Source organism: Eleginops maclovinus, chromosome 15, assembly GCF_036324505.1.
Source record: "Eleginops maclovinus isolate JMC-PN-2008 ecotype Puerto Natales chromosome 15, JC_Emac_rtc_rv5, whole genome shotgun sequence".
Taxonomy (NCBI): Eukaryota; Metazoa; Chordata; class Actinopteri; order Perciformes; family Eleginopidae; genus Eleginops; species Eleginops maclovinus.
In genome coordinates this window covers 5,480,995-5,505,734 of record NC_086363.1, presented here as the reverse complement: position 1 = coordinate 5,505,734, position 24,740 = coordinate 5,480,995, and the positions used below count along the sequence as shown (strand labels likewise).

The 24,740-nt window shown below is 37.6% G+C and overlaps 1 protein-coding gene and 1 pseudogene across 1 annotated transcript; one reads left to right on the top strand and one right to left on the bottom strand.

Annotated features, from left to right (window-relative positions):
- The first annotated feature begins 3,398 nt into the window (after positions 1–3,398).
- Positions 3,399–19,834, top strand: LOC134876965 (phospholipase B1, membrane-associated-like). The gene is made up of 42 exons (XM_063902255.1): positions 3,399–3,550; positions 4,042–4,095; positions 4,702–4,762; positions 4,851–4,885; positions 5,861–5,945; positions 6,041–6,095; positions 6,212–6,292; positions 6,426–6,491; positions 6,580–6,641; positions 7,001–7,076; positions 7,183–7,290; positions 7,701–7,775; positions 8,365–8,436; positions 8,594–8,668; positions 8,768–8,828; positions 9,531–9,589; positions 10,396–10,469; positions 10,892–10,935; positions 11,024–11,132; positions 11,590–11,641; positions 11,973–12,053; positions 12,135–12,200; positions 12,277–12,377; positions 12,466–12,547; positions 12,641–12,745; positions 13,152–13,247; positions 13,722–13,793; positions 13,988–14,065; positions 14,338–14,398; positions 14,760–14,818; positions 15,483–15,550; positions 15,637–15,680; positions 15,782–15,881; positions 15,967–16,018; positions 16,102–16,182; positions 16,283–16,348; positions 16,441–16,535; positions 17,843–17,924; positions 18,012–18,116; positions 18,620–18,715; positions 18,812–18,886; positions 19,183–19,834. Exons 1-42 carry the CDS (start codon positions 3,496–3,498, stop codon positions 19,417–19,419), a joined length of 3,261 nt encoding a protein of 1,086 aa, XP_063758325.1. The 5' UTR covers positions 3,399–3,495; the 3' UTR covers positions 19,420–19,834.
- Positions 19,835–21,517: 1,683 nt separating this feature from the next.
- On the bottom strand, positions 21,518–24,364 carry LOC134876670 (amine sulfotransferase-like; annotated as a pseudogene).
- Between the last annotated feature and the right edge of the window lie 376 nt (positions 24,365–24,740).

Below are 24,740 nucleotides of genomic sequence, written 5' to 3'. Positions count from 1 at the left end.
ACATCTTCCGCTCAGAACTTTCAAAGTAAATCCCCGCTAAAACATTTATTGAGTTAAGTGTATTTTAAAACAGTGAAAACGTAACAATTATGATTGCAAACAACCTTTTGTACTTTAAGTCGATACCTTACTGAGAACTATAGTCGACAACGACAATATAAGTAGTAACAGTTACAAGTTACGAAGATTCTCATTTTATTTTGAAAGTAGTCTCATCAATGTAGCTCCTAATCATGTCCGCAAGGGGGCAGCAAAGCACATGCGTACATACACCAACCATGTGATTTGATGTTGCAGGAAACGAATGTGTCACTTTTTAATTAACTCCTGTAAGCCCCATTTTTGAGGTTGAAGTAAAACAAGATGAAAATGTTGCCCTGTGATTAAAAGGGATCTTTGCCTGCAATTTACTATTAATAATAAAGAAGGTAATAATTGCTAAATATTAACTTAATGAAGAAGTGTGTCAGTATTGTCAATATATTGAGCAATTCTATATTTTATTTCCTCTGGCATGGTTCTTATCATAATGGCTAATAGGATCCTTCTTTTTCCATCACATCTATTTTATAAAATATAAAAAATACTAATAATATACTTAAATAAAGAGAAATACCAGTCTTATCAATTAGGACCAGACCCTGTTTTTTTTTTATCAGATGTTGAATTTTCATTTGCATTTAATTAATCTAATGTTGCGCAAAGGTAAATGTAATTTTACAGTCATGGTGACCTCTCCAGCATCTAAAGCCTGTTGGGAAGAAGAGAAAAAAAGTAGGACACATTGCACGAAGTTATCAAATATTATAGACCAATTTATCCTTGATCAAGTTAATCACAGGCCAACCCTTCTGATGTGCTACCCAGACATCTATATCAAGTACTTATCATGTACTATAAAAAAATCTGCAATCAAGTAACTAATTAACCTTACATGTAATATACGGCATACATCCAACTAAGACAGGTGTAATATTGAGCAGTCATTACACATATATTTTTTGTTCATGATCACTTGGTATCATAGGCTTTTGTATACTATGTGAGTGCCTGGCATTTATTCTGTGCTTACAACTCAAATGAACCAAATCAGCTGACTACACACTACAGTTTCACTGTTTTCTAGTTCTTAACAAGTGCCAAGCTTAATTGTCAGTACAGCCAGTGAAGATGACAAGCATTTAGTTTTTTATTTTTCACATGCAGAAGTGTCACCACAGGACAAACTGTTCTGCCCGTCTCAGCCTGTGCAAAGATTATCGCACATTAGGAAGATAAAGGCTTTACTGCAGCAGGCAGTTCATGTAGAGTTAATGTCCTTGAAGGAAGATAACAAACTGTAAACTCATATCTGGATTAAGGTAATCAAGACTCGAGTTGACTCTTCAGTTAGAGACAGCGTTCATAGTTCTTCGGCAACAATCAAAAGATTATGACTGCACGTTTTCTGTAAAAAAACCACCTCAGCTGAGTTATTCAAATGTACTGAACAGTAAATGACTCAGTATACAGGGCAACATTAATACAATGTACATACAGTATGCTGGCAGGATTAGAGGCAGTAATAATGTCTTTATTTCATGACATAAAAACAGTAGTAAAAAAAACATGGTTAGTTGTTTTCCTAACTTTATTGAGAGGTTATCTCAAGAGGAGGGATAAGAGATAATCCAGGTTTACAACACTGAAGCATCCCTGTTATTTGGGTTAGGGTTAGGGTTAGGGTTAGGCTTGAAGGAAAAGGCGTTCTTCAGGTCATTCAGTGGACGGAAATACACATATAAGGTGCAAGTGGTGTCCAGCAGTGGCTCAGTCAGTAGGGGCTTGGACTGGGAATCGTAGGGTCGCCGGTTCAAGTCCCCGAACAGACTTGAAATATGGACTGCTACTTGAGGTCCCAGTTCACCTCCTAGGCCCTGCTGTGGTGCCCTTGAGCAAGGCACGGGACACCTCCAATCCCCCCTCCCCATTGCTCCCGGGCGCTGCACGATAGCTGCCCAATGCTCCTAGTACTAGGATGGGTTAAATGCAGAGGACTAACTTCACTGTGTGTGCTCTGCTGTGTGCATGTATGTGACTAATAAAGAGGGTTTCATCCTCCGATTCTATCTAGTTGTCCACTGCATCTGGGGTTGTAGCATCACACAAGGAACTAATTTAAACACCCACATCTGAACTGCTGTTCAGATGTGGGTGCAAAATCTATCAATGATACAAAATGTAAGTTTTCAAATTTATTCTAAATCTATGTATTCCATCTGACATGATCCAACTTTGAGCATGGTTGGGATAAATGTGTTTGCTTCCTGCCCTTAAAATCATCTGAAAGATAAATAAAAGAGATAGGTATAACTACTTGTGCAATAAACAAGATATTACATTGGCTGTGTTTTGCCTAGTCATTGATTCAGTCAGCCGACAATGTGGAGTGATTCCTGATCTTGTATTGTTGCAGGGGAGAGGTCATCTCATATATTACGTGTCAGAGGAAAAGTGCATTAAGCTAAAAGAGCTTGTACTCCAGTGTTTGGTCAGATAGTTATGGAGGGCAATTACTGCCATTGTGATGAAGAAAAATATCGTCTAATCATGATACATTTTCTAGAAACAATGACTCAGTATTTCTCAATAATATAATACGTTTCTCATTAGTTTGACATGTTAAGTAATTTTTGAGATATTATATCATTATTTTCTGAAAGTTTCTCATTCATTTGAGATATTAGGTAATTAAGTTGCAATAATAAGTAATTATTGAAATATATTTTCATCTTAATTTCATCACAAAGCTTAATTTAATATATTTAATATATTAAAATATATATATATATATATATATATATTTAGAAATGGGACTCCAAAGTTGTTATTTGGAGAATCAGTGTTTTAATTTCACAACCGAAGTGATGCCACGTAGATGCACAAGTTTGGATTTTACCACAAATACATAAATTAAAAACGATCTGTGTTTTATGTAGCCAATGGAGAAACACCATAGCTTCTTTTGTTAGGTAACAGCAGAACAGATCATTTATTGCACTTTAGGAGAGAAATACGTGGGTTGAAGCAACTACTGTCTGCAACCTAAATATTTAGATCATGACCCTGTCCAGTGGCATATTAGTGCAGCTGCAGATTTCCTTTATTTAACCTACAGCAATGTTTACATGCCAGAAGAGCAGTCATGTTTAAGTGATATGAAATTGTAAATTATATTTAGAATACTTTATAACTCTCAGGTAGTCCAGAAATAGAATCACACCCTGCAGTTCACTCTCACTCATTATTACAATAAACAATTAATAATCAATGACTTCATAAAACCTTTCGGCTGTGTCCTTGGACAACAAGTCAAGTCCCTCCCCCTGCATTTATGGTTTGTCATTATCAGATATCCTGTCCAGGTTTAACTGATAATGACACAGAAAGAGAGGTCAGAGCAGGAGGACTGTTGCAGGAAAGATCAACGAGTATTAATCTGAGAAAATCAGAGGGATGATGTTTCCACAGCTGGTGCTGATCACAGTCCTGGGGCTCACATTGACCACAGGTTTCCATGCTTAATTTACTCTTATCTCATTTTATTGGTAATATCTGTTTCCAAAAAGGATCCAAACCATATGATTGTAGTCAACTTTTGAAGGATCATTTGGCTTGTTTAGATTGGATTGGACAGATCTGAATTGCATTACTTCTTTTGAAATGACAACCAAGTGTATGATTTAAAGATATGCATGGCTCCTCAGCTCTTAAAAGTGATCAGGGATCTTAGTGTGATAATAAATTCACTATATAGTAAGTCTATCTTTTGTATCATATATATTTGTGTGCCTCTAAAGAGGACTTATTCAGCTGTGTATATGGAGACATGTTCTGATGTGTTTGACATGTTGGTGCTAAAAAAAGTCTTGGAAAAAAAAGGTAGTTAAACAGACCAGTATTACAGGTGCATTGTGCATTGCTCAGCAGGCAGAAAGTCATATTGGAACTATTACATGATGCATGCATATCATTGTAATGCTGTTCTCTGTCTGATTTTAGTAACTGGACTACCATGCACCCAGACGTTCCCCTCTCTGTCGCCCCCTTTAAATGGTAAGTGGGAGTTTTAAAGCCTGACTTAAATTAAGGGCTAAACATTTTTGGTTTCCCCGACCGTTAAAGTGAATGAGTTGTATCATTTAATATAATGTACATCTTTGATTCACAAAACCTTCACAATTGATTTTGAAGGAGCTTTTTTAGTGGAACTCTCCGGCATATCAATAAATGAACTGTGTGAGTATAACGTTAGGGGTCGAACACAACTTAAGTATATTTATTTAAGTAACTAAAGTACTTAAGATCACATTTGAGTGACTCATACTTTGTGCTTTTGGGGTATTTCCCTTTCCAGTAGTGTGTTATATGTTTGTGTGCATGTAAATGGTCTTCAAAGGCTAAAATTACACTTTTCACAATTGTACTTTTTTCTTAGAATAAAATGTATTCTCACAATTTGACTTGAATTCACTTTTTTTCTCTTTGTTCTAGAAATGTTGCTTTTTGCTACTTGATGTACTTCTTCAACCACTTAATGATTCAAACAGTTCATATTATATTTCTGCTTATATTATCAGATCTTTTTTTGCTCCACAAACGTTGACTCAACACTCAACACTTGTGATATTCGATTTGAATCATTGTTATTTCTCTCTCAAGTTAACAGCGTAACACCCTCAGATGTTGCTCTGCTTTCCTCCATTGGACTTCACATGCACAGGTGATCTTTGATGTAATATTTGCCCCATACGGTGAATTACTAAATCATTTAGAGACATAATCCACTTTGATCTTTTCCTTACCTGCAGCACGGAGCTGTCCACAGTGGTATCAAGACTCAGAGGTAAGATTTTAAGTTTTAATGTGTTGATTTTACCAATCTTCCTTAAATAATTGACTTTTTATCACCTTTCTATTTTGCCGCCTTCAAACAGTCTTGAAGTTAACAGTAACTCTGTTTGTCATAAATCTAAATGTAACTTTCACTATTAGTGGTTCACAGTCTGAATGCATGTTGTAATTCCTCTGAGGAGGTTGGTATGAGCTCCTGTGCAGTATCTTTACTTCACTGATATCTACACCGACCGTGATAATTTCAAACAATGAACCCCAATACTCTTGCGTCACACCTGATGTGTGGTTATCTTTCTTACAAAAGCCATTCATGAAATAAAGAGTTATTAACTTAAAGGAGATAAAGCACTTTTTTTTAATGTGATTTTACATTTATTTCTCAGGATTAAAAGGATTATGAAATGTTTTCAAACACTGCAAAGTTTTCAGTAATATTTTGTTGTGTTGTGAAATAAGCGTTTTTTTTCATGGACTAAATATGCAGAGGCTTATACATTGGTTTAATTATTATGAAGCCTGTTAATACAACATTTTCATGGTCAAATCAACATTTTTGTCTGTGTCTTAGAGCTACAACTAACCATTTTTTAAATCCGTAAAATAATAAAACAAGCTTTCTTCGATTACCTGCCAACATTTCCGAAATGTTGGTCTTTTTCTCTAAATTCAATTAAAACCACTAATCAAATATCGTACTTGTTGCATAAACACTTTTGTTTTATTTGATAAGATTAAATGTACTTTATCAATCCCAAACTGGGACATTGTTTTGTTATAGCAGCATCTTAAAAAGGCATTGCACATGACCTAAAATACATAATAAAAATAATCCTAAGAAATGAAATAAACATAAACACATCAGCAGCAGAAACATCCATAAAGTATCTAGGAAATCAACACATAAAGACCACTCTGTTAATGGAGTAATTGTTTAAGCTCTATTGTGGTTATTTCTCTCCATCAGAGCTGATGACTTTATTCAATCCTGCACTCGTCGGTCCTCTATCTGATGAAACAAACTTGTATGCCCCCCAGCTTCTTCAACACAGGTACAGACCCAATTTTCTGATATGATAAATATTGTAGCAACAACCCTGCCTGCTTCTAGTTACTATTTTTCTTTCTCCCTCTTTCATTTGGTCAGCAACACGCTGGTGGAGCAGGCAAAGGAGGTTACCCTCTACCTCCAGAACAATCAGGTAAATGCTGCTATGTCTGCACTCCCATCGTAAAGGATCTATATAAAGATATACTGTTAAACAATACAACGACAAGGAGTATGTTAGCTGCTTTTTATGGCCTTTTTTCACTACAGGTCGTTGATGTGGCTAGAGATTGGAAGCTGGTCCTTCTCTTTGCTCAGGTGGATCAGCTCTGTGCCTGTGGTCAGCAACAGGTACACAGGAAATGACTGTCCTTTTAAAGTCAAGGAAAACATATATAAATATTGTGTGTTTACAACATGATTTGGACTCTGTTTTTGTAGCCTCAAAGTCTCAAAGTTTAACTGCTGTGGTTTTCGTGTGCAGGTTAGTTCTGTTATTGAAGCCCTGGTTGAAGAGGTGGATGAAGCTCTGCAGCTGCTGCACTCTCAGGTAGATTTCAGATTGTTTTTTTCATTCACTCACTGTTTCTGCATTTTGTGTATTCATACATCTAATCTTTTTCTTCCCTGTGTTGCAGCTGAAGCGGACTATTGTCAGTGTTGCATTGTGGGATGGAGAGAGCAACAGTTTCAACAACAAGTGAGTTTCTATAACATTGAATTTTTTATTCCAAATAGTAATATATATACACAGCATTGAAGGGCCACTGCAGTAGGTACAAATACCTTATGTTCTCTGAGAAGAGTGTTACACTTAAGAGAAAAAAGCAGCTTTTCTCGGAGCTTATAACGTCCAACATTTGATAGTAGAAAAAAATGGACAATAGTGAGATTTATTCTTCAAGGAACCATCACTTCACTTGCACGTTTTCTTTTGGAACAATACCCCCTTCTCCAGTCCATCCCGTACATAATCATTTATTTAACTTACATTAGGTCTTATACACCATTGCTAATATACATATTGCGTATAAACGAGTCAACCTGTTTTTCTGCCAGGATGTGTCGCTGCATGGAGACAATCAGTGAAGGAGAAGCCAGACTTCAGAGGGCCATGCTGAGTCATGCTCTGCAGGTTTGTCCATTATTCCCACCAGAATATCTCAATCGCTTCCTTCAGTCCTTTGGTTGTTTTATCTGCTGTGAAATGTAACTTTCTCAACTCCTTTTTCCCTGACCAGGAGTCTTTGGATGAACTCATGGTACAGAGGCGCTGGTACAGTGACAGAGATGACTTCGCTGTGGTTGTGCAGGAAGCACCTTTCATCGCAGACCCCTCCTCTGTCTCTGTGAGTTCACATGCACCGCTTTGCATCCCCTCCTCCTGTTACTGGAGGGGAATGTTATCATTTTCACAATGGACTTAGGTGCTTCCAAAGTCAGGGAAGTATATAAAAACAGTATCCTTTGACTCCTGATTTCTTAGGGACAGATCTCAAACATTAGATAACATTATTTCTCCAATGAAGCAACTGGACACGAAACATATCAACAAACCCACATCCCCGTATCTGTAGGCTGTCTTTGTTTTACAGAGTATGTTACATGTAGTAGAATCATATCCTTATAAGCAAGGACCATAACGTTCTGATTCATCAGTGTTTGTGGCGATAACAGATAAAGAGTCCACGTTAATTAACTGCAGATGTACTTCCCGTATCTGACGTAAAGTACAATGATGTTTTTCTTTTCTTGACAGAGTGGGAAGCCTCTATCTGAGTCCCGAGCGTCAAAACACACTGATAAACTGATGGTGCAGATGTGGACAAACCTGGTGAGGCCTAAAGCAATCTAATCTCTCTCTCATTCTGACTCTCACACACACACACACACACACACACACACACACACACACACACACACACACACACACACACACACACACACACACACACACACACACACACACACACACACACACACACACACATTGATAGATGTCTGTCTGCTGTAGCTTTTTAAGGTTGTGCTCATTTTTACTCCTTTGAATAATGATGTGTGGTTAAATGTACAAACACGCATTATATTTCACAGGATCTCATATGTTGGCAGCATCATAATTAACAATGTGATGTAATAAAACATTTCTGTACACTTTAAAGAAGACTTACCCTTCAGTTTATCAGAAAACATCTAATTCAAAATCACCACATCCTGATGATGCATGGTTTTCTCCAGGAACCAGGGTGTGATAAATTGAGAAGTACTTGAAGCTACATAACATTCTGAATACTCTAGTACAAGAACATCAAATCTGCAAATGTACTTATTTATGTTCCCCGGCTACACACATATACATAAACATACAGAGTCATTGTTCCCTCTGTCGCAGGCATGTAGACAATGACTTTTCTGTCTTTCAGCTGCAGCCCACAAGTGGCCAACATAGCACAGAAGACAAAGGAAAGATCAGCGCTTTGCCATGTCCAACTGAAGTGAGTAACTGTGCTACAATCGGACATTACCCCCCTTAAATGCACACGTTATAATGCACCATGAGATGCAATAAAGATTCTAGTGTGACAAACTTACATCTTACACATCTTCTCTCTCATCCCTCCTCCTCCCTCCTCCTCCTCCTCCCTCCCAAAGGACCGGCCCTTCCTGAGGACGGAGGGAAACTCTCCTTCATATCATCACAGCGATGCATCTCCTCTTCTCCACCCTGTGAGTATAGAGCGACATTGAGCCCTGATGGAGATGCTGGCAGCGCTGTACGCGTCCTGTTTAGTTCTGACTGTGGACTTTCTCTGTGTGTCCGCTCAGTTCACAGGCACAGACATGCCCTGTGAGGACTTTAGCGCCTCACCCTCCACACCCACCTCAGGTAAAGTTTTATTTCATCTACACACACACACACACACACACACACACACACACACGACTGCATAAAATCCAGACAAGGAGGAAATTGGAATTGCAACAGGAGAGATCAAGAGGAGACACATTTATAAATCTCCTTTAATTTAACTTTTTATGGACAATTGAAAATGGCAAGGGAGAATTTATTCATGTGGGTTTTCATACATTTCTCTCTATCATCGTTATTTGTATACGTTACAAACATTTATTTAACGTTTCACTGACTCCAGCTCATAATCTCACACACTTCATGACATTTTTTCCTTTATTTATGTGAGATATAACATTTTAAATACAATTATTTATCCCTCAGAGTCTTTTGCTTGCTTCTACTTGCTTGATAAAGTAACCTTCCGGGCAGTTTGTCATGTTTTATTTTCTATGACAATGCGCTGATAATGTAATCTCTATTTGTTGTCAGAACACAAACCTTAAAAACAACGGTGTCACATTGACATACATAACTATTTATCTCACGAAGAAAACACACTTTATGTTGAGTGCTCCTTTAACTGGTTATTAAGATGTATATTTATCAGTCCGCTACAATTGTTAAATCCTTTTCACAATCACAATTACACGTACGTTTTGAGTATTATGTAACTGTACATTTGCTGTTAAAGTCTTTACTGTCCTGCCTTTTTTGAGATGTCTTTTTCTGTTTCAGTCCATGAACTCAGGCCTGGAGATATTCAAGTGGTGGCTGCAGTGGGAGACTCTCTGACAGTCAGTCATTTTATCAATAGTTTCAATCAGAATCTGTTTTATTAGCATAAGGTTTACACATATGAGGAAATTACAAAGACACAGAAAGAAGAGACAAGAAGGAGATAAAATAAAAAAGGCTTTAAATCTAAGGTATCAAACAGAAGTAAAAATATGAAATAAAAACTGAGATCCTGAAAGAAGGACCATGTTCAACTTATCATTATTATTATTTTTATCAGAATTTTAAACATTGGCTTGTAAAATTACTTCTGTATGTAATGCAGTGCCCTGTGTCCAGTTAATTCCAGTTAATAGTCCAGCAGTGGCTCAGTCAGTAGGGGTTTGGACTGGGAATCGTAGGGTCGCCGGTTCAAGTCCCCAAACAGACATGAAATATGGAAAGTGGACTGCTACTTGGAGAGGTCACCTCCTAGGCCCTGCTGTGGTGCCCTTGAGCAATCCCCCTCCCCATTGCTCCCCGGGCGCTGCACGATAGCTGCCCACTGCTCCTAGTACTAAGATGGGTTAATGCAGAGGACCAATTTCACTGTGTGTGCTCTGCTGTGTGCATCTATGTGACTAATAAAGAGGGCTTCATCCTCCGATTCTAATTCCCTTTAAAGTCCCAATATCAGCCATTGATTTACTGATTATTAATTATAAATCATTTTTAAAAATCAGACTATTGAAGTTTGTGAGCAGTCCTAAGATTTCAAGGCCTTGGTGGACCTTTATTTAATAATTATAATAGGGAAATGGAAACATGTAGTAACAGAAGAGCCTGAATGTTACTGAACCACGTTCTGTTTTGTTTTATCTGTCAGGCAGGCAATGGTATCGCATCAAGCCCGAACAACGTCCTGGACGTCCTGCGTCAGTACAGAGGTTTATCCTGGAGGTAGTTTAAGACTTTTGCTCACAGCTGTGACACAACATTGCAACATAATGCTGGTGTTATTGATCTTTAAGTGTTGGTGTAAATGTGGTTTCTAGGACCTTGTGTTTTTTCTAGAAAAGTCTTATAACTTCAAGTCATTATTTTGTATTTGAAATATTTGTATTGAGCAAATTACTTTTCTTCATTTGGTTTAATGCTGTGTCTACCTCTCACTTCCATATGAACTATTAATGAAATGATATTCATGTACATTCACAGATATGAAACAGATGATATAACAGATGTAAGGTTTTGTAATGTTTAGATAAAAAGATAAACTAAAATATCCAACTAACAAATGTGTATATACTAGGAAATCTATCTAAAAACAAAAACAGGAACATATTTAAGTCGTAACTTCAACATTGTCCTCATCTTTGCAGTATTGGTGGAGATGAAAACCTCACCACTGTCACCACGCTGCCTAGTGAGTTGTGTGTCTGCTTTAAATGACATGTTAAAGTCAGTCTTTGTCGCTCTGTGGGATTTTGAATTTCTTTTCTTTGTTATAACAGACATCTTAAAACACTTCAACCAAAACCTGACGGGCTTCTCTGTCGGAATGGGCAAACAGGAAACTTCCGAGGCTTTCCTGAACCAGGCCGTTGCTGGAGCAAAGAGCAAGTGAGTGACTACTGAAGGCACCGGCCGCCTCTTACCTGTTGCTGTGTTATAGATTATAATATTAATAGGGGAGAAAGTTACTACCTTTTTATACTTAACTACAAGAGATAATGATTGTCCAGTTGTTTACATTGCAATATGTCTGAAATTGTTCAATACCTTTGTGTACTTCAATAAAAAGGAAACCAAAGCTATATGAATAGGAAATAGGTATTTTAAACACACAGTGAGAACATTTCACCAATTCATTGTTTAAAGATTACTTTGACTAAACAAATCTAGTCTTCTTAATGGCTTCTTTGATACCTTAAATTAAACATATATCAACGTTATACATTTGATTTTGAAAAAATACAAAGATAAAAGCTGAAGAAAGTAAACGTAAGATGGAATGAATGATTGTAATACTTTGAATATTGTCTCGGTACATTTTTGTGATCTTTTTTTGTGTTTTAAGGGACTTATTAACCCAGGTGCAAGCCCTGGTTGCGAAGATGAAAAATGACTCTGTGAGTTTTTAAGATGATATTCTTTTCTTTTCCTGTTTTAATATTCTCGCACTTGAATATACCTCATCTTTAAGAGTGAATAAATATACCTGTCTGCATTGATACAGCAGCATATAAAAGCAGTGTTAAAGAACAGCACTATTGAAATGATTTGGCACATTTTATACACATAAGCAAGACCAATTTAAGGAAACTAACAAAACAGCAAAAGGATATATTGGTGGATTTGATTTCTTCAAATGAGGGAATATAATTATTCATATAAAGATTTCTCCTTTTTAACAAATCTACAAACTGCTCACATTCACTCACATTCGTATTTCTTGTGCAGAGAATCGATTTTGAATCAGACTGGAAAGTAATCTCCCTTTTCATTGGTGGAAATGACGTCTGTGACCACTGCTACAACTCGGTGAGTACTAATGTGGAGTAAAAATATACAAGTCACTTCTTGGAGGGGCCAAACCTGAAACTGATTTCTTTTTTCAAACAGCTACTTTACTCTGAAGAGAACTTTATCCGTAATGTCCGAAACAGCCTGGATTATCTTCACAAAGAGGTAGAAAATGAACAGACAAACAGTGAGTTTCCAGATATATGTTGGTCTGTTTTTAAACATGAATTGTCTCCGCCAGGTGCCCCGAGCTCTGGTGAACTTAATAGAGACTCTCCATATAACCCCCCTAAGAGAAATACACATAGACAAATCCCTTAAATGCCCAACTTGGCTGGTCAAGTGAGTATCATTCATCTCTGCCTCTAAAATTCCCACAAGATATTTTCCAACTAATCAAATAATCTCCTTGTCATACTTGCTTTTCCAGTATCCTGTGTCCCTGTGTTATCTTGCCTAAACCTAGCTCTAAAGCTCTGCAAATGGTAGACGACATCAATAGAGGCTATCAGGTAGGAAAGACAACATAAACACGCTATGATTGTCAAACAGTTTCAGTCCAGTTTCCTTTTCAGGAATAAACAACTACTCTTTCTCTCTTCAAGCGTTCACTGAAAGAGCTTGTGGAGTCAAACCGGTATGACACTCGCTCAGACTTCACTGTGGTCGTCCAACCTTTCTTCAGGGACATCGACTTACCCAGACAGCCGGTCAGTGACACAGCTCTGTCTTTCACATGTGGACTGCACACACTTTATGGGAGTTCAAGCCATCACTCACTGTTATCAGTCAACAACAGGTTGAGCACCAGAATCAAGTTTGCAGGAAATGGTTTACAACTTTCAAATTGCATTCAACATTCGCTTTCTTGACAAAAGTTAAATGAGATTAACAAAAAGAGGATGGCTTTCTTTCCCATACAGTTAGATACTTTTCAGCCGTTATGTCTATAAAGAACTGGATTTTAACACAAGAGCTTCAAAGCTTCATACCCTGCACTATGCTGCATTGGTCAAACTCAATGTCTTGTCATTTGTTTCACAGCTGTAATTGATTGTGATTGACAATAATATTTAAAGTTCATAAATGTAATGAAACTTTTTGCCCTTTTCACAGGACGGTCGTGCAGATCGTTCATTCTTCAGTGCAGACTGCTTCCATCTCAGCCAGAAGGCCCAGACGATGATGGCTCGCTCCCTCTGGAACAACATGGTTATTATCTCTACTAACAACTTAACCTTTTTGCACAAAACATATACACTTATACCACTCTCATGTCATATTGGAGTGATTGAAATTAGGAGTGTTTGACTTATAGTTAACATTCACGCCTACTTCCACTTCTAATTTCTGATGTAGCAACAATTAACTCACATGACTGATGAGCTTTAATTAGAGTTACATACAGGACAGCTAGCTGAACAGTTGATTACAGCTAGCCCTGTTGTTGTATTAAAGACACATTAGCTTCAGGCAGCTTATGGCTAGCACATATTAGCAGTAAACTGATCACAGAGTACTACATTTACAAATCAAAAAAGCAACTATAATAAAAAGTACATTCAGATAATGCTCCATCCAGACCATAATAAGACAAGTAGATTGAACTTAGCTGTGTATATTGGTTAGATTTCACAACATGGCGGTCATTTTTTTAATATTAAAAATACACTCTTGTTTCTCCAGCTGGAACCTCTGGGCAATAAGACAACCAGACAGGATTTTACTGCAGACATTGACCTGAAATGTCCTACCAAGGTAGATTGTGCATAAATACGGGAGTTCTTTAAATGCGTGAATGTGTTTTTTGGAAATGATCTGATAGTTAAATCCTGTGGTAAATATATAAAAAAACGTTTGTTAAAAAAGCAGATTATGTTTTTTTGTGTGTAAATTACTTTTGTATATTTTAAAGCCATCGATGTAATTTGAGCATTTTTGTTTCTCTACAGACATCACCATTCATCCGGACCTATAACAACAGCAATTACATATATGCTGGTCCCTCTCCAACACCTGATCCTATTCCTGTAAGAGTTTTAATCTCTGAAAAGGCTGAGAAGTAACTTGTAGTACAGATATGATAAGCAATTTTTTACCTAAACTTAATGAAACTGAGAGGACTTTGTTGGATGACTGTGAGGGAACCAATGCAAATCATATTTAAAACACATTAGAAAACCCAACAGAAAGATGTCCGTTCTAACCACACAGTTTTACTGACACGTTATGGATTGTTTCTGAGAATTACAGTTTAAAAACACAATGGTAATTTGATCTTTTCATATTTTCTCCCTCCCAGAACTGGGGAAGCAATTTCTCCTGTGTTGACCTTGTTCCGTCTGACTCTGTGCCAACTTCCGGTGAGACAGTCATCCCTGCATGATCAGCAGTCAGTCCATATAACATTCAACGGCGTCTTTCATCAGGAAGGAGAAACAAAGACCGTTTTAAATACCACTGGTGTCACTGAGAGTAAAAGGGCTGATATTAACTGCACCAACGTTCACCATAAATGATCTAAATGTCAAGATAATTTAACAGATGCTTCACACATCAATTATTAATTATTGAACTAAAATAAGGCTTTATTATTACATTTTTGCCCAAATACTAAAACAATAATCTGCCCCAGCTTCAAATGCTGAATATAAGGTTGTTTTAGAGATGCTGTTTGTGGCGTCTCTTGTAAAATGTAATCTCTTTTATGTCTTTTATCTATAGTTCACAAGCTGAGACCAGCTGACATTAAAGTGGTGGCAGCACTGGGAGACTCATTAACGGTACGTGTCGCAATTAACTTGTTCCTGCAAGATGATACCTTCTGCAAATAAGATAATATCAGGACTTTGGTTGCTATTTAAAAAGTGCACATGTGTTAGTAATTCATTTTAGCATTAAACAATGGGGACTTAAAAGGACGTTTTTTTATTTGAATCCTTCAGCTCTTTGTTGTTGTTGAACTATGAACTCTCTAATCAATTTGTTATCAGCCTGATACTGTAGCTTGCACCGGTGATGATCACCTATTTTATGTTCGGGGTATTTAGGCTTTGATGCAAAACTTATCTTTGACAGTTTGTCCGTGTCTTCTTAACCCTTAAATGGGCAATCACATTTTGAAAATCAATTGATTGCTTTATTCTACATTACACACATTTAACACTGTTACTACACCCATATCACACATTAGTACATCTTTATTACACCCCTGTTTCATTATTATAACACCCATATTAAACCCATATTACACTGTTATTAGACCCACATCACACCCATGCAACCCCAATAATACACTGTAATTACACTGTTATTACATACATTCTCCACCTGGACACAGCCTCTCAAATGCCCCTATTCTCCAGGACAAAGAAGCCATTTAAGGGCATTATTTTTATTTGATATGTATTTGTATCTGTGTCTTCACGTGTGGCTTTCTGTTAACAGGCAGGCAGTGGTGCTAAGGCAAAGAACCTGTTTGACCTCAACAAAGAATACAAAGGAGTATCTTGGAGGTACGATATGCGTGTGTTACTGAAGTTCACATTTTCACAACATATTATTTTAAGCACGCTGATGTCGGTTTGGCTTTTTCTTGCAGCATTGGAGGTGATGCTTCTTTGGAGACAGTCACAACATTACCAAGTGAGTTTATGCCACTAATATCTCTGAGTTAAAATATGTGACAACCTCACTTTTAAATAGAACCCAGGCTGCTACTCAATTGTTTTTCCTCTTAATCCCAGACATTTTGAAGATGTTCAACCCCACTTTGAAGGGCTTCTCCAAAGGCCAGGGCTCCATACGGAAGGCCTTCAACATGGCTGTACCTGGAGCTAAGACCTCGTATGTGTATATTCGTTCACTGTCTCCTCCGTCCGTGTAAACATGTTGAGCTTCCTGCTGTCATATTGTATTTGTTCTTCCACAGAGGGATCCCAGTGCAAGTACAAGCCCTCATCAAGGCCATGAAAGGAAACAAGGTAAGATTACATCAAAGGTAAGTCATGTATCAGAAAAGCTTTAATTTCGTCTTTCATGATTGCGTTTTTTACATGTTACACAGGAGGTGAATTTTGAGAAGGACTGGAAACTAGTGACCATATTTGTTGGAGGAAACGATCTTTGCCATTACTGCTTAGACCAAGTAAGACTTCTTTAAAATAAATGTGATGTACATAAATAACTTACACACTTCTGTTTGTTATTGAACTGCAGTAAAAAACATATTTTACACATTTCTGCAGAATAATCTGTCACCCACGAACTACAGCCACAATCTCATGCTCAGTTTGGACATGTTTTACAAAGAGGTGAGATATTAAGCACTATAAATTATTGTCATCTGCAGTTCTTGTGAGTACAACATGTCATGTTTTCTTCTTCTATATCTCTGTATCTCTAGGTACCGAGGCTGTTGGTCAATGTTGTGCCGGTCTTACAGATAGATACATTGAAATCAGTGAAAATGAATACACTTGGCTGTTCCCTATTGCAGAGGTTGGTTCTGCCTGTTGATTTTTGTCTTTTTACAAACTGCGAGGGAAATAGACAAAAATAGCAATTCCCTGGTGAACATATAGTGGATCCTTTAGCTGCTCAAGAGACACACATTTAGTTCAGTATTTGGTGGAGACCAAAACAGAGCAAGAAGGTGTGGAGGAGAACGATCTGAAGTTGGGCCGGGTGTCTTCGAGATCCTCACAACACCGTGTTAACACTTATTAAAGTGTCAAGAGAGTTCCAACAGAATAGAGTTTACTGAAGATTCAACAAAAATACAGCAAACACGAGTCAGGTCCATGGAGTCGACTGTTCAAGTTCATATTTATAGACATTTCTTATCAGTTGTTTCACTTTCATGTATGTCTGTCTGTCTGAATGTGTGTGTGTAGCCTACTTCTCTTTCAACCCAAAAACGATCCAATTAGTGGAGTATCGGATGATGTCAGGTACCAAGCACCAGGACACTCTCTTAACTTTCTCCAATATGTAAGAAGTTATTTTGAGATTCTGACCTAGCTCAATTTGAATAATGTCCCGACCATGCTATCCTTTTTTACGTACTCCATTTCTCATAATCTCTATTCCTTAGTTTTAACCATTATTTCTCATTGTCTTGATTAATGTTATTGTATAATATGTCCCATACACATACAAAAATATGTATACTTAAAGGTAGATACGTATTAGACTTACATTTGACGAGACACAAACAATAAATGATAATGTGGCTCTGTGTTGACTTGATGTAAATTTAAGAGTGATATGTAATTGGTATTTTGAAGCGTGTTTCTGCTGTCCCCTAGTGGTAAAAACAAATCAATAAATGCAAGTTTGATCTTCCAAAGTCTTTTTAAAACTCAAAGAAATCTTTCAAGCAGATGTGAGAATAAATAAGAAGAACAAGCTTTACAAATTGGAAAATTGGAAAGTAAATTGGATAGTTAAGCGGATTAGATAATTCAGTGTTAATCATTTGATGTTCACATCTCTCACTGTGTATCATTTCTTTCCTTTGTGTACAGTATGTCATTGTCAAATTTAGTAGGCAACTATAAGCAAGACAACAGTTTCAGTGGCCATAAATCAGCTTATTCTGGGAACAATTGAAGTGGGCAATTACGTCTGGTTCAGTTGCTTCTCATGCACAGACACACCTGACATTAATTGCCACTGTTAACATCTAGAAGCATTTTCACTTGATCAGTCAAGGATTTTAAGGATTTAAGCATTGACAAACATTTTTGTTATCTCGTTGATTTGGGATCATCACCTTCCTCATTCCTCTTTTCTTTGTTTTGCAGAACCAGCTGTCCCTGTGTTATCAACCCATCTGAAAACTCCCCAGAGCTTGAAGAGATAAAACGAGTCAATCGCGAGTATCAGGTTAACAAAGAGCCCTTAACCATTTAAATATTGTGTTTAATGGGTGTCGCTCTGTCTTCATACAATATTCTTTTTTCCCCCTCCCAGGCTGAAATCCAGCATCTTATCTCCGGAGATCACTTTGAGGAAAAAGAAGACTTTGCTGTTGTCCTTCAACCCTTTTTAGAGAATTCATTCATCCCTTACGTTGGGGTAAGTAACAGAGATACACAAAGAAACATGAAGACACAATGTACAGATAATACGTATTTAATAGAATATATTATGGTTTGTCTTCAGAAGACTGCAAATAGTTTTGATTGATTGAATTATTTTGCATGAACCATTTATAAAATGTGGCTGTGGCAGCACTTTTTCTAAAGTCTCAAATGTAACATGAGCGTCTATGGGCGAGGCAGCTGGAGTTTTTGTCACTGAAAGGCATTTTTGGGCAAATTTTTCAAGTCAATTTTATATAATGACTACACCGAGACAACGCTGACAAATTTTGCTACCAAAATCATCTAAAATGATGTGAAAAGAGAGAATACTATAAGATTAAGAGCAGCTTGAAGATATTTCTTTCAGGAGATTCTAAAAAGTGATCGTCTTAGAGTGTCCAAACATTCACAAACACAGCCATTGTAAAATCTCAAACGGTCTCAAAATGTCACTAAACTTAAACTGTGATTTTAAAATGTACCTTTTTTCACCAGGAGGGTGAGGTTGACTCGAGTTTCTTCTCTGTGGACTGTTTCCACATCAGCGAGCGAGCTCATGCTGAGATGGCCATAGCGTTGTGGAATAACATGGTGAGCAAGGAGAACCCAAACGACTGCCGCACAATGCCCAATGTTTGCAAATGTTATTGGTGGTTTTTAAAAGGACTTCCCTTTCTGTTTTAAAAGTTGGAGCCTGTTGGAAGAAAGCAAAACTACAACAACTTCACATATGACCGATCGAAAATTAATTGTCCCTCTGAGGTAAGTGAAGAAATATATAAAGTCTGGAGGGAAATCCCGCTGTGTTGAATTTCAAATCAACAAATTGGACTGAAATAAATATTTATCAGTCTTAATAAAGTCAAAATTATAGAAAATATTACACATCTTTTTTCTTAAGACTCAAATATTGTGAAGTATATAATAGGTAACCATTACGGAAATGTAATAGCAGACCCAGATTACTTTTAGGGGGTTTCCAAATCCTATTATTGTTTTTGTCTGCCTTTAGTTATTTTCTGAAATGACTGCACTGATCCGTGATGTGTTTCCTGTAGGCGAATCCTTTCATCTTCACTAAGATCAACAGCTTACCAAGTCCCCCAGTGACAGTCCCCACCCCCACCACCAACACCACCACCACCACAACAAGTTCCAGTGCTGCAACAACACCTCCTGTTCCCATGTGCCCCCCCTCTTTGCCTGTGTGGGTGCCAGTGGTTGTGGGAATAATCAGTCTGCTGGCCGGCGTGGTTGTGGCCTGGCTTATTCTCTCCAGGTGTGTGCGTAGCTGAATCTGGACGTTTTGTACATTTATCTTCTCCTTTTAATTTATTCGTAGAATAAAATTGCTAGAACACAGATGGATTCATGGTTGATTGTTTTTGTAAATAATATTATAGTTTCCTCATCTCTGAAGTGTCTGGTTGGAATAATCTCTACGTAATCTACATCCCTTCATCACTGCCTCTTGACATCCTATCATCTGCTCATCCTGTCTTCCTGTTTATCTTTGCATTTAATCAGGTTGATACTTTCTGTGTGGCAACTTCTGGGGTGGTGGGGCTTGTGTTCAGATGGTGCAGAAACAAAACTCCACCTGGGGAATGTTTTTAGTCCATGTTTGAGTCCAGGGATGTAGTTCAGAACAAAATATCTAAATATCTAATGCTTTGATTGATTTCCATAAAACGTGTACAGACATACAGACCCGGAATCATAATCATTATTTATAGGTATGTCTTTGATTTTTATTTTGTTGTATTGTATTCCAATGTGACTACTGACAATTTTTCTCTGGGTTGTAATTCAACACACACTGGAATGGCTGCCATACATGTACAGATACATATTTAAGAAGATGGTAGACATTGGACCTGCTGAACATCAATGTAAAATACCATGACTGTAGACTCATAGCTTTTCATTTATTCAAGAAATGGTGTTGGTGCCACAAACAGGGCAAGGAAACAAAAAGGTATTGTGGAAAAGATAAACATATTGTTTGCAACAGAATATAAAATAATGCAAGACCTTTTTTTAAACCCCCAGGTAAGAGCCATCTAGGCATATTATTATTATTATTATTATTATTATTATTATTATTATTATTATTATTATTATTATGTATGTTATGTGTTTTACCTTATGTAGTGGCTGTTTATCCAAAGTACATTGTTCTAAGGCCACTTAGTCAGTCCGTAATAGTATTTCAGTCAGACAACTTGTGTGTTTTATTAATATGTTTATTAGAAACAGTATATAGTTTGAGTTTGGCGTCTAGGCTCGGGCCTCATCACTCCATATATTACCATAGTACATTGAGTGATGATTAGATAACTATCCCCCGAGCCTACAGGTGGAAGCTGGGGTGGCGGTGGGGCAGGAGAGCTTCACCAACGTGAAAACAGCAGCAGCTCAGCAGCAGCTCAGCAGCAGCTCAGCAGCAGCTCAGCAGCAGCTCAGCAGCAGCTCAGCAGCAGCTCAGCAGCAGCGCAGCAGCAGCTCATCAGCAGCAGCTCATCAGCAGCTCATCATCAGCAGCAGCAGCAGCAGCTCATCATCATCAGCAGCAGCAGCTCATCAGCAGCAGCAGCAGCTCATCATCAGCAGCAGCAGCTCATCAGCAGCAGCAGCAGCTCATCATCAGCAGCAGCAGCTCATCAGCAGCAGCAGCAGCTCAGCAGCAGCAGCGAGGTGAATGCATTAGAAGCGTGGAAACAGCAGTAGTAGCGGCAGCAGCATTAGCGAGGCAGAGGTAGGCATATCCAACAGCTTAAATAGAGCGTCAGATTTAGGAGACTATGTTTGGCTGGTTGCAAGAGTGGTGAGGGGCATGATGTGCGAATGTATCATTGGTGCTCGAGTTGACTGCCTGCCCTGAACTAACTTGCAGGCTTCACCCCATTTGTGTTTATTTGATTATCCAGTTTTATTGTGTATTTAAATCGGTCTGGATATGAAAGCTGTGATTTCTTTGAATAAAGATGTACCTGCTGTGACTACATTAGGTCTTACAAAAGTCAGAACTCAATTTTGCCTTGAAGACTAAATGACATTTGATCAATGTAGTTTGGGTAAACGGCTTACGCACCCCATCTCAAAACTGAACTTCCATAACTGTAAGAGCCAGTTAATACTGTGGGTATAAAGGTAGGAACCAATGTTTGTGGTTAGAGGTTCCGCCGGAAGGCCAAACTGTTTTTTACCACACACACACACACACACACACACACACACACACACACACACACACACACGGGATGAAGATTTGCTTAAGGTATTGTGTGAACCGTAATATTATATATGGTGAATGAGAAAATGAAGCACGTAAATGGACACCAGTAAAAAGGAAATAAATGGACTGTATTTAACTGGAAACTTTGTATCAGACTTTTATTCATCTGGCAAACTTTGTGTGCATCAATTACGCCAAAATAGCTGATCTTCAGAGGTTTAAAGTGTTGGCTTAGCCTCTACAATAACCATCATCAACACTGAATGATAATGGAGCTACTGATTGATCTCCCACGTGAAGTTGAGAGCGAGGTCGCTCATCTTCTCTTCAAACACTCTGTCAAAATACTCATTCTGAGCCACTGTGAAGAAATTCTTCCAGTCACCTGCCACACCTGTCGCACACAAACGCACACAGACTTTTATCAAACGTCAGGCATAAAGTGATAGCTAATCTAAAATAATACTAATCTACCTTTCTACCAAACGAGCTGGTAACAAACCTCTGCGCATGGTTGGGCGGTTGTACCGTTGTTTTTCAATCAAGTCCTTGTGGTTTGCTTTGGGGTTTGTCTTCATGTTTCTGAAGGTGGACATCTCCACAACATGATCGATGGCTTCATCAGTCAAATCTTTTCCCAGAAAGTCACAAAGCTTCACAACTTCCCCTCTGAGGTCCTGCCAATCACACATGTAGGTAAAGCACGTTATTTCATTTTACATTACAGAGAATTATATTTGACATCATTTATTTATCTGCTTGTGTTCTGCTTATAAATGCCAAATGAGGAGACTCTTACCCTACATGTTTGTTGCTACTCGAATGCTGAAAATAACCTTTTTGTCTATAATCAACAAGCTTGTCACCGTGGAAGAAGACTGTAAAATAAAAATATATAAAACATGATCACTAACCTTCAACATGTCTTCATACCTGACAAAATGTATGTCCATCTTGTCTTTTTCATTCTGATATTCTCTCACGTGATCAAACCACAGTCCCTTAAAAGCTGTTACACAATGAAAGAGAGGAAAGATGAAGACACCCACAATTAGAAGTATTTTTATTTTTAACATGCTCATAATTAAAACGATATCATATTAATATAACACCTGAACTTACCTTTGCCATCCATGAAGTCCTGAAAGAAAGCCTCAAAGCTCTTGGGTGTTTCCAACATGCTCCAACTGTGAGAAAAGTGATAGAAGGACACCAGGACCTCTTTGGGGTTCCTCATCACATACACAACCTAAAAAACAGCAAGTGAAATGATTAAAAACGATTTATCTGTAGGTGTTTAGTGCTGCAGTATCTCATTTTGCCTCAACATACTGACCGCAAGGAAACAGAGAAAGCTGTCTTTGTACATGTTTTTCTTAAAGAGAATACAATTTCTGTTTACTTAATCTACATTCATTATCACAACACATTTCTTACATAAAGACACTTTATTTTTTACAAGTTTCCTGAATTGTTATTTTTTAAAACATGCAAATGAAGCACTAATGCATATTTTTGGGGAATTTACGAGAAAACTACACACACAAATAGACAAACAGTTGCACAATATACCTCTGTGGATATTCTATGATTTCCTATCATAAGGCTAAAGATAGATGAAAATACTCCACATGGACACTCAAAATGTAATGACAGCAGCAGAGACAGTTTTGTAAGTTCTTCCCTTTGTTACCTTCGCTCTTTTGGCCTTCACTCCAATGGGCAGCATATCAGGGGGGAGGTGTGTGCGGTAAAGACGGAGATCTGGACTTTCTCGCTGAAAACTGTCCACGGCACGTTGGCATCTCCCTCCAGCCAGGGAAAACGCACCCTATTGGTGGCATCTTCTTCCTGGTGAGGATATACAGCATCTATGATCTTGACCAGAATCTGCTGCATCCATATTGTGCCTTTACAAAGTGTTAGTGTTTGAAATGTTGAAAACATATGCTTGCCTGTAAACAAACTTCACTTTTTGAGATGACCTGTCCTTTTGTGACAGTAATTCATATAAATCCATTATCTGGAAGTATATTGAACACTGTATCTATTTCCTTCTCAATTTCAAAACGTTTTGAAATTACAAAGGGAACTATAAGGTTACTCTTAGTGCAGGATAAAAAATAAGAGAGAGTTAAATTAAGATTTTGTTCAAATCTTATTTTGGTTGTCAGCACATCTTTCTTCAAAGCGCATCAGACAGAGGCAACCAGGCACAACCTCGGCCTATCAGCGACTTATGGTTCCTGAAGTTGCCACAGGTTTATAATGACATAATTATCCCTTTGTTGCAAGTTTGGACTGGTACTGCTGGTAGTTGTGTATAATTATGAATGTTAAGACAGAACAGTTTCTAATAACACCTTCAAAATACCTTAAAGTCTTGGCACAAATCTTAAAAAGAAGAACTTAAAACCTACCTAACCCTTGAAAATTGCCAACAGGCAGGAATACAGTTCGATATATAAGAAGACTACAATTCTCTATGAGGAATAAATAGTAAAGAATTCATGTTTATTGTTTTTTTTGGGTAGCTAACATCTTAGTACCAGTAGTTAAAAGTATATAGTTTGCAAAATGAGCTCCAAACTGTAGGTTTTGTACACAGAAATGGATCATAATTATAATCCAACACTATGCTTTGATCTAATATAAGTCTTTATGCATAATGAGTTATATTGAGTTCAAGTATTTTATGAATTTTGCACCTTTACTTATAGGTAGTCACTGACCTGATTTTGGGTATGTGATCAGATAGATATCACTAGGCCGGACATCTACATGCTGCAGAACATCAAGTCCTTTTGGCTTCAAGCCCTCCTGCACCGTAAAGTTTCTTCCTTTGTACAGTGAAGAGGTAAGGGCTGAGTAAGTCCAGCGAATCCATAAGAGTTCAAATAAGGCTAAATTATAGATGAATTACAGCCCTTGCAAAAAAGAGGTAATAAGAACTGAATTAAACTGAGGGGAGTTAAAGTTGTCGGAGCAAGCCCATGCATGAACCGATAGACACACCTCAACCTCTGGTTAATGTGGCAGTTGACGTCACCGTCAACAAGTTAAAGCAGTTCCTTTTCGCATTAAGGATTCTAATGTAATTCGTACGTCAAGCCACTTACATTTTATATGTTTGAATTATTAAGGCAATGTTTAACTTTCAGAGTCATTAAACAGCCAACATGTGATTTTAAAAATGGAAAGATTATGGTAGTGGTTGATTCTGCACAATAAGTTTTTCCTTTCTTTTGGACTTTAAGTTTTGATCCTTGTGCACTTGATACTTTTGTTTATTGACTTGTGGTGTTGCTACTTAGAAACAGACAGCACCACAGAAATGTACAAAAAACAAGTCATTGTCAGATAAAAATAGATCATTTA

Bases quoted from the DNA above. Each gene is read 5' to 3' on its own strand.
- LOC134876965 (XM_063902255.1), top strand. From the start codon at position 3,496: ATGATGTTTCCACAGCTGGTGCTGATCACAGTCCTGGGGCTCACATTG. The intron at 4,096-4,701 runs GTAAGTGGGAGT...TTCTCTCTCAAG, and splicing joins TCTGTCGCCCCCTTTAAATG to TTAACAGCGTAACACCCTCA. The intron at 7,291-7,700 runs GTGAGTTCACAT...TTTTCTTGACAG, and splicing joins CAGACCCCTCCTCTGTCTCT to AGTGGGAAGCCTCTATCTGA.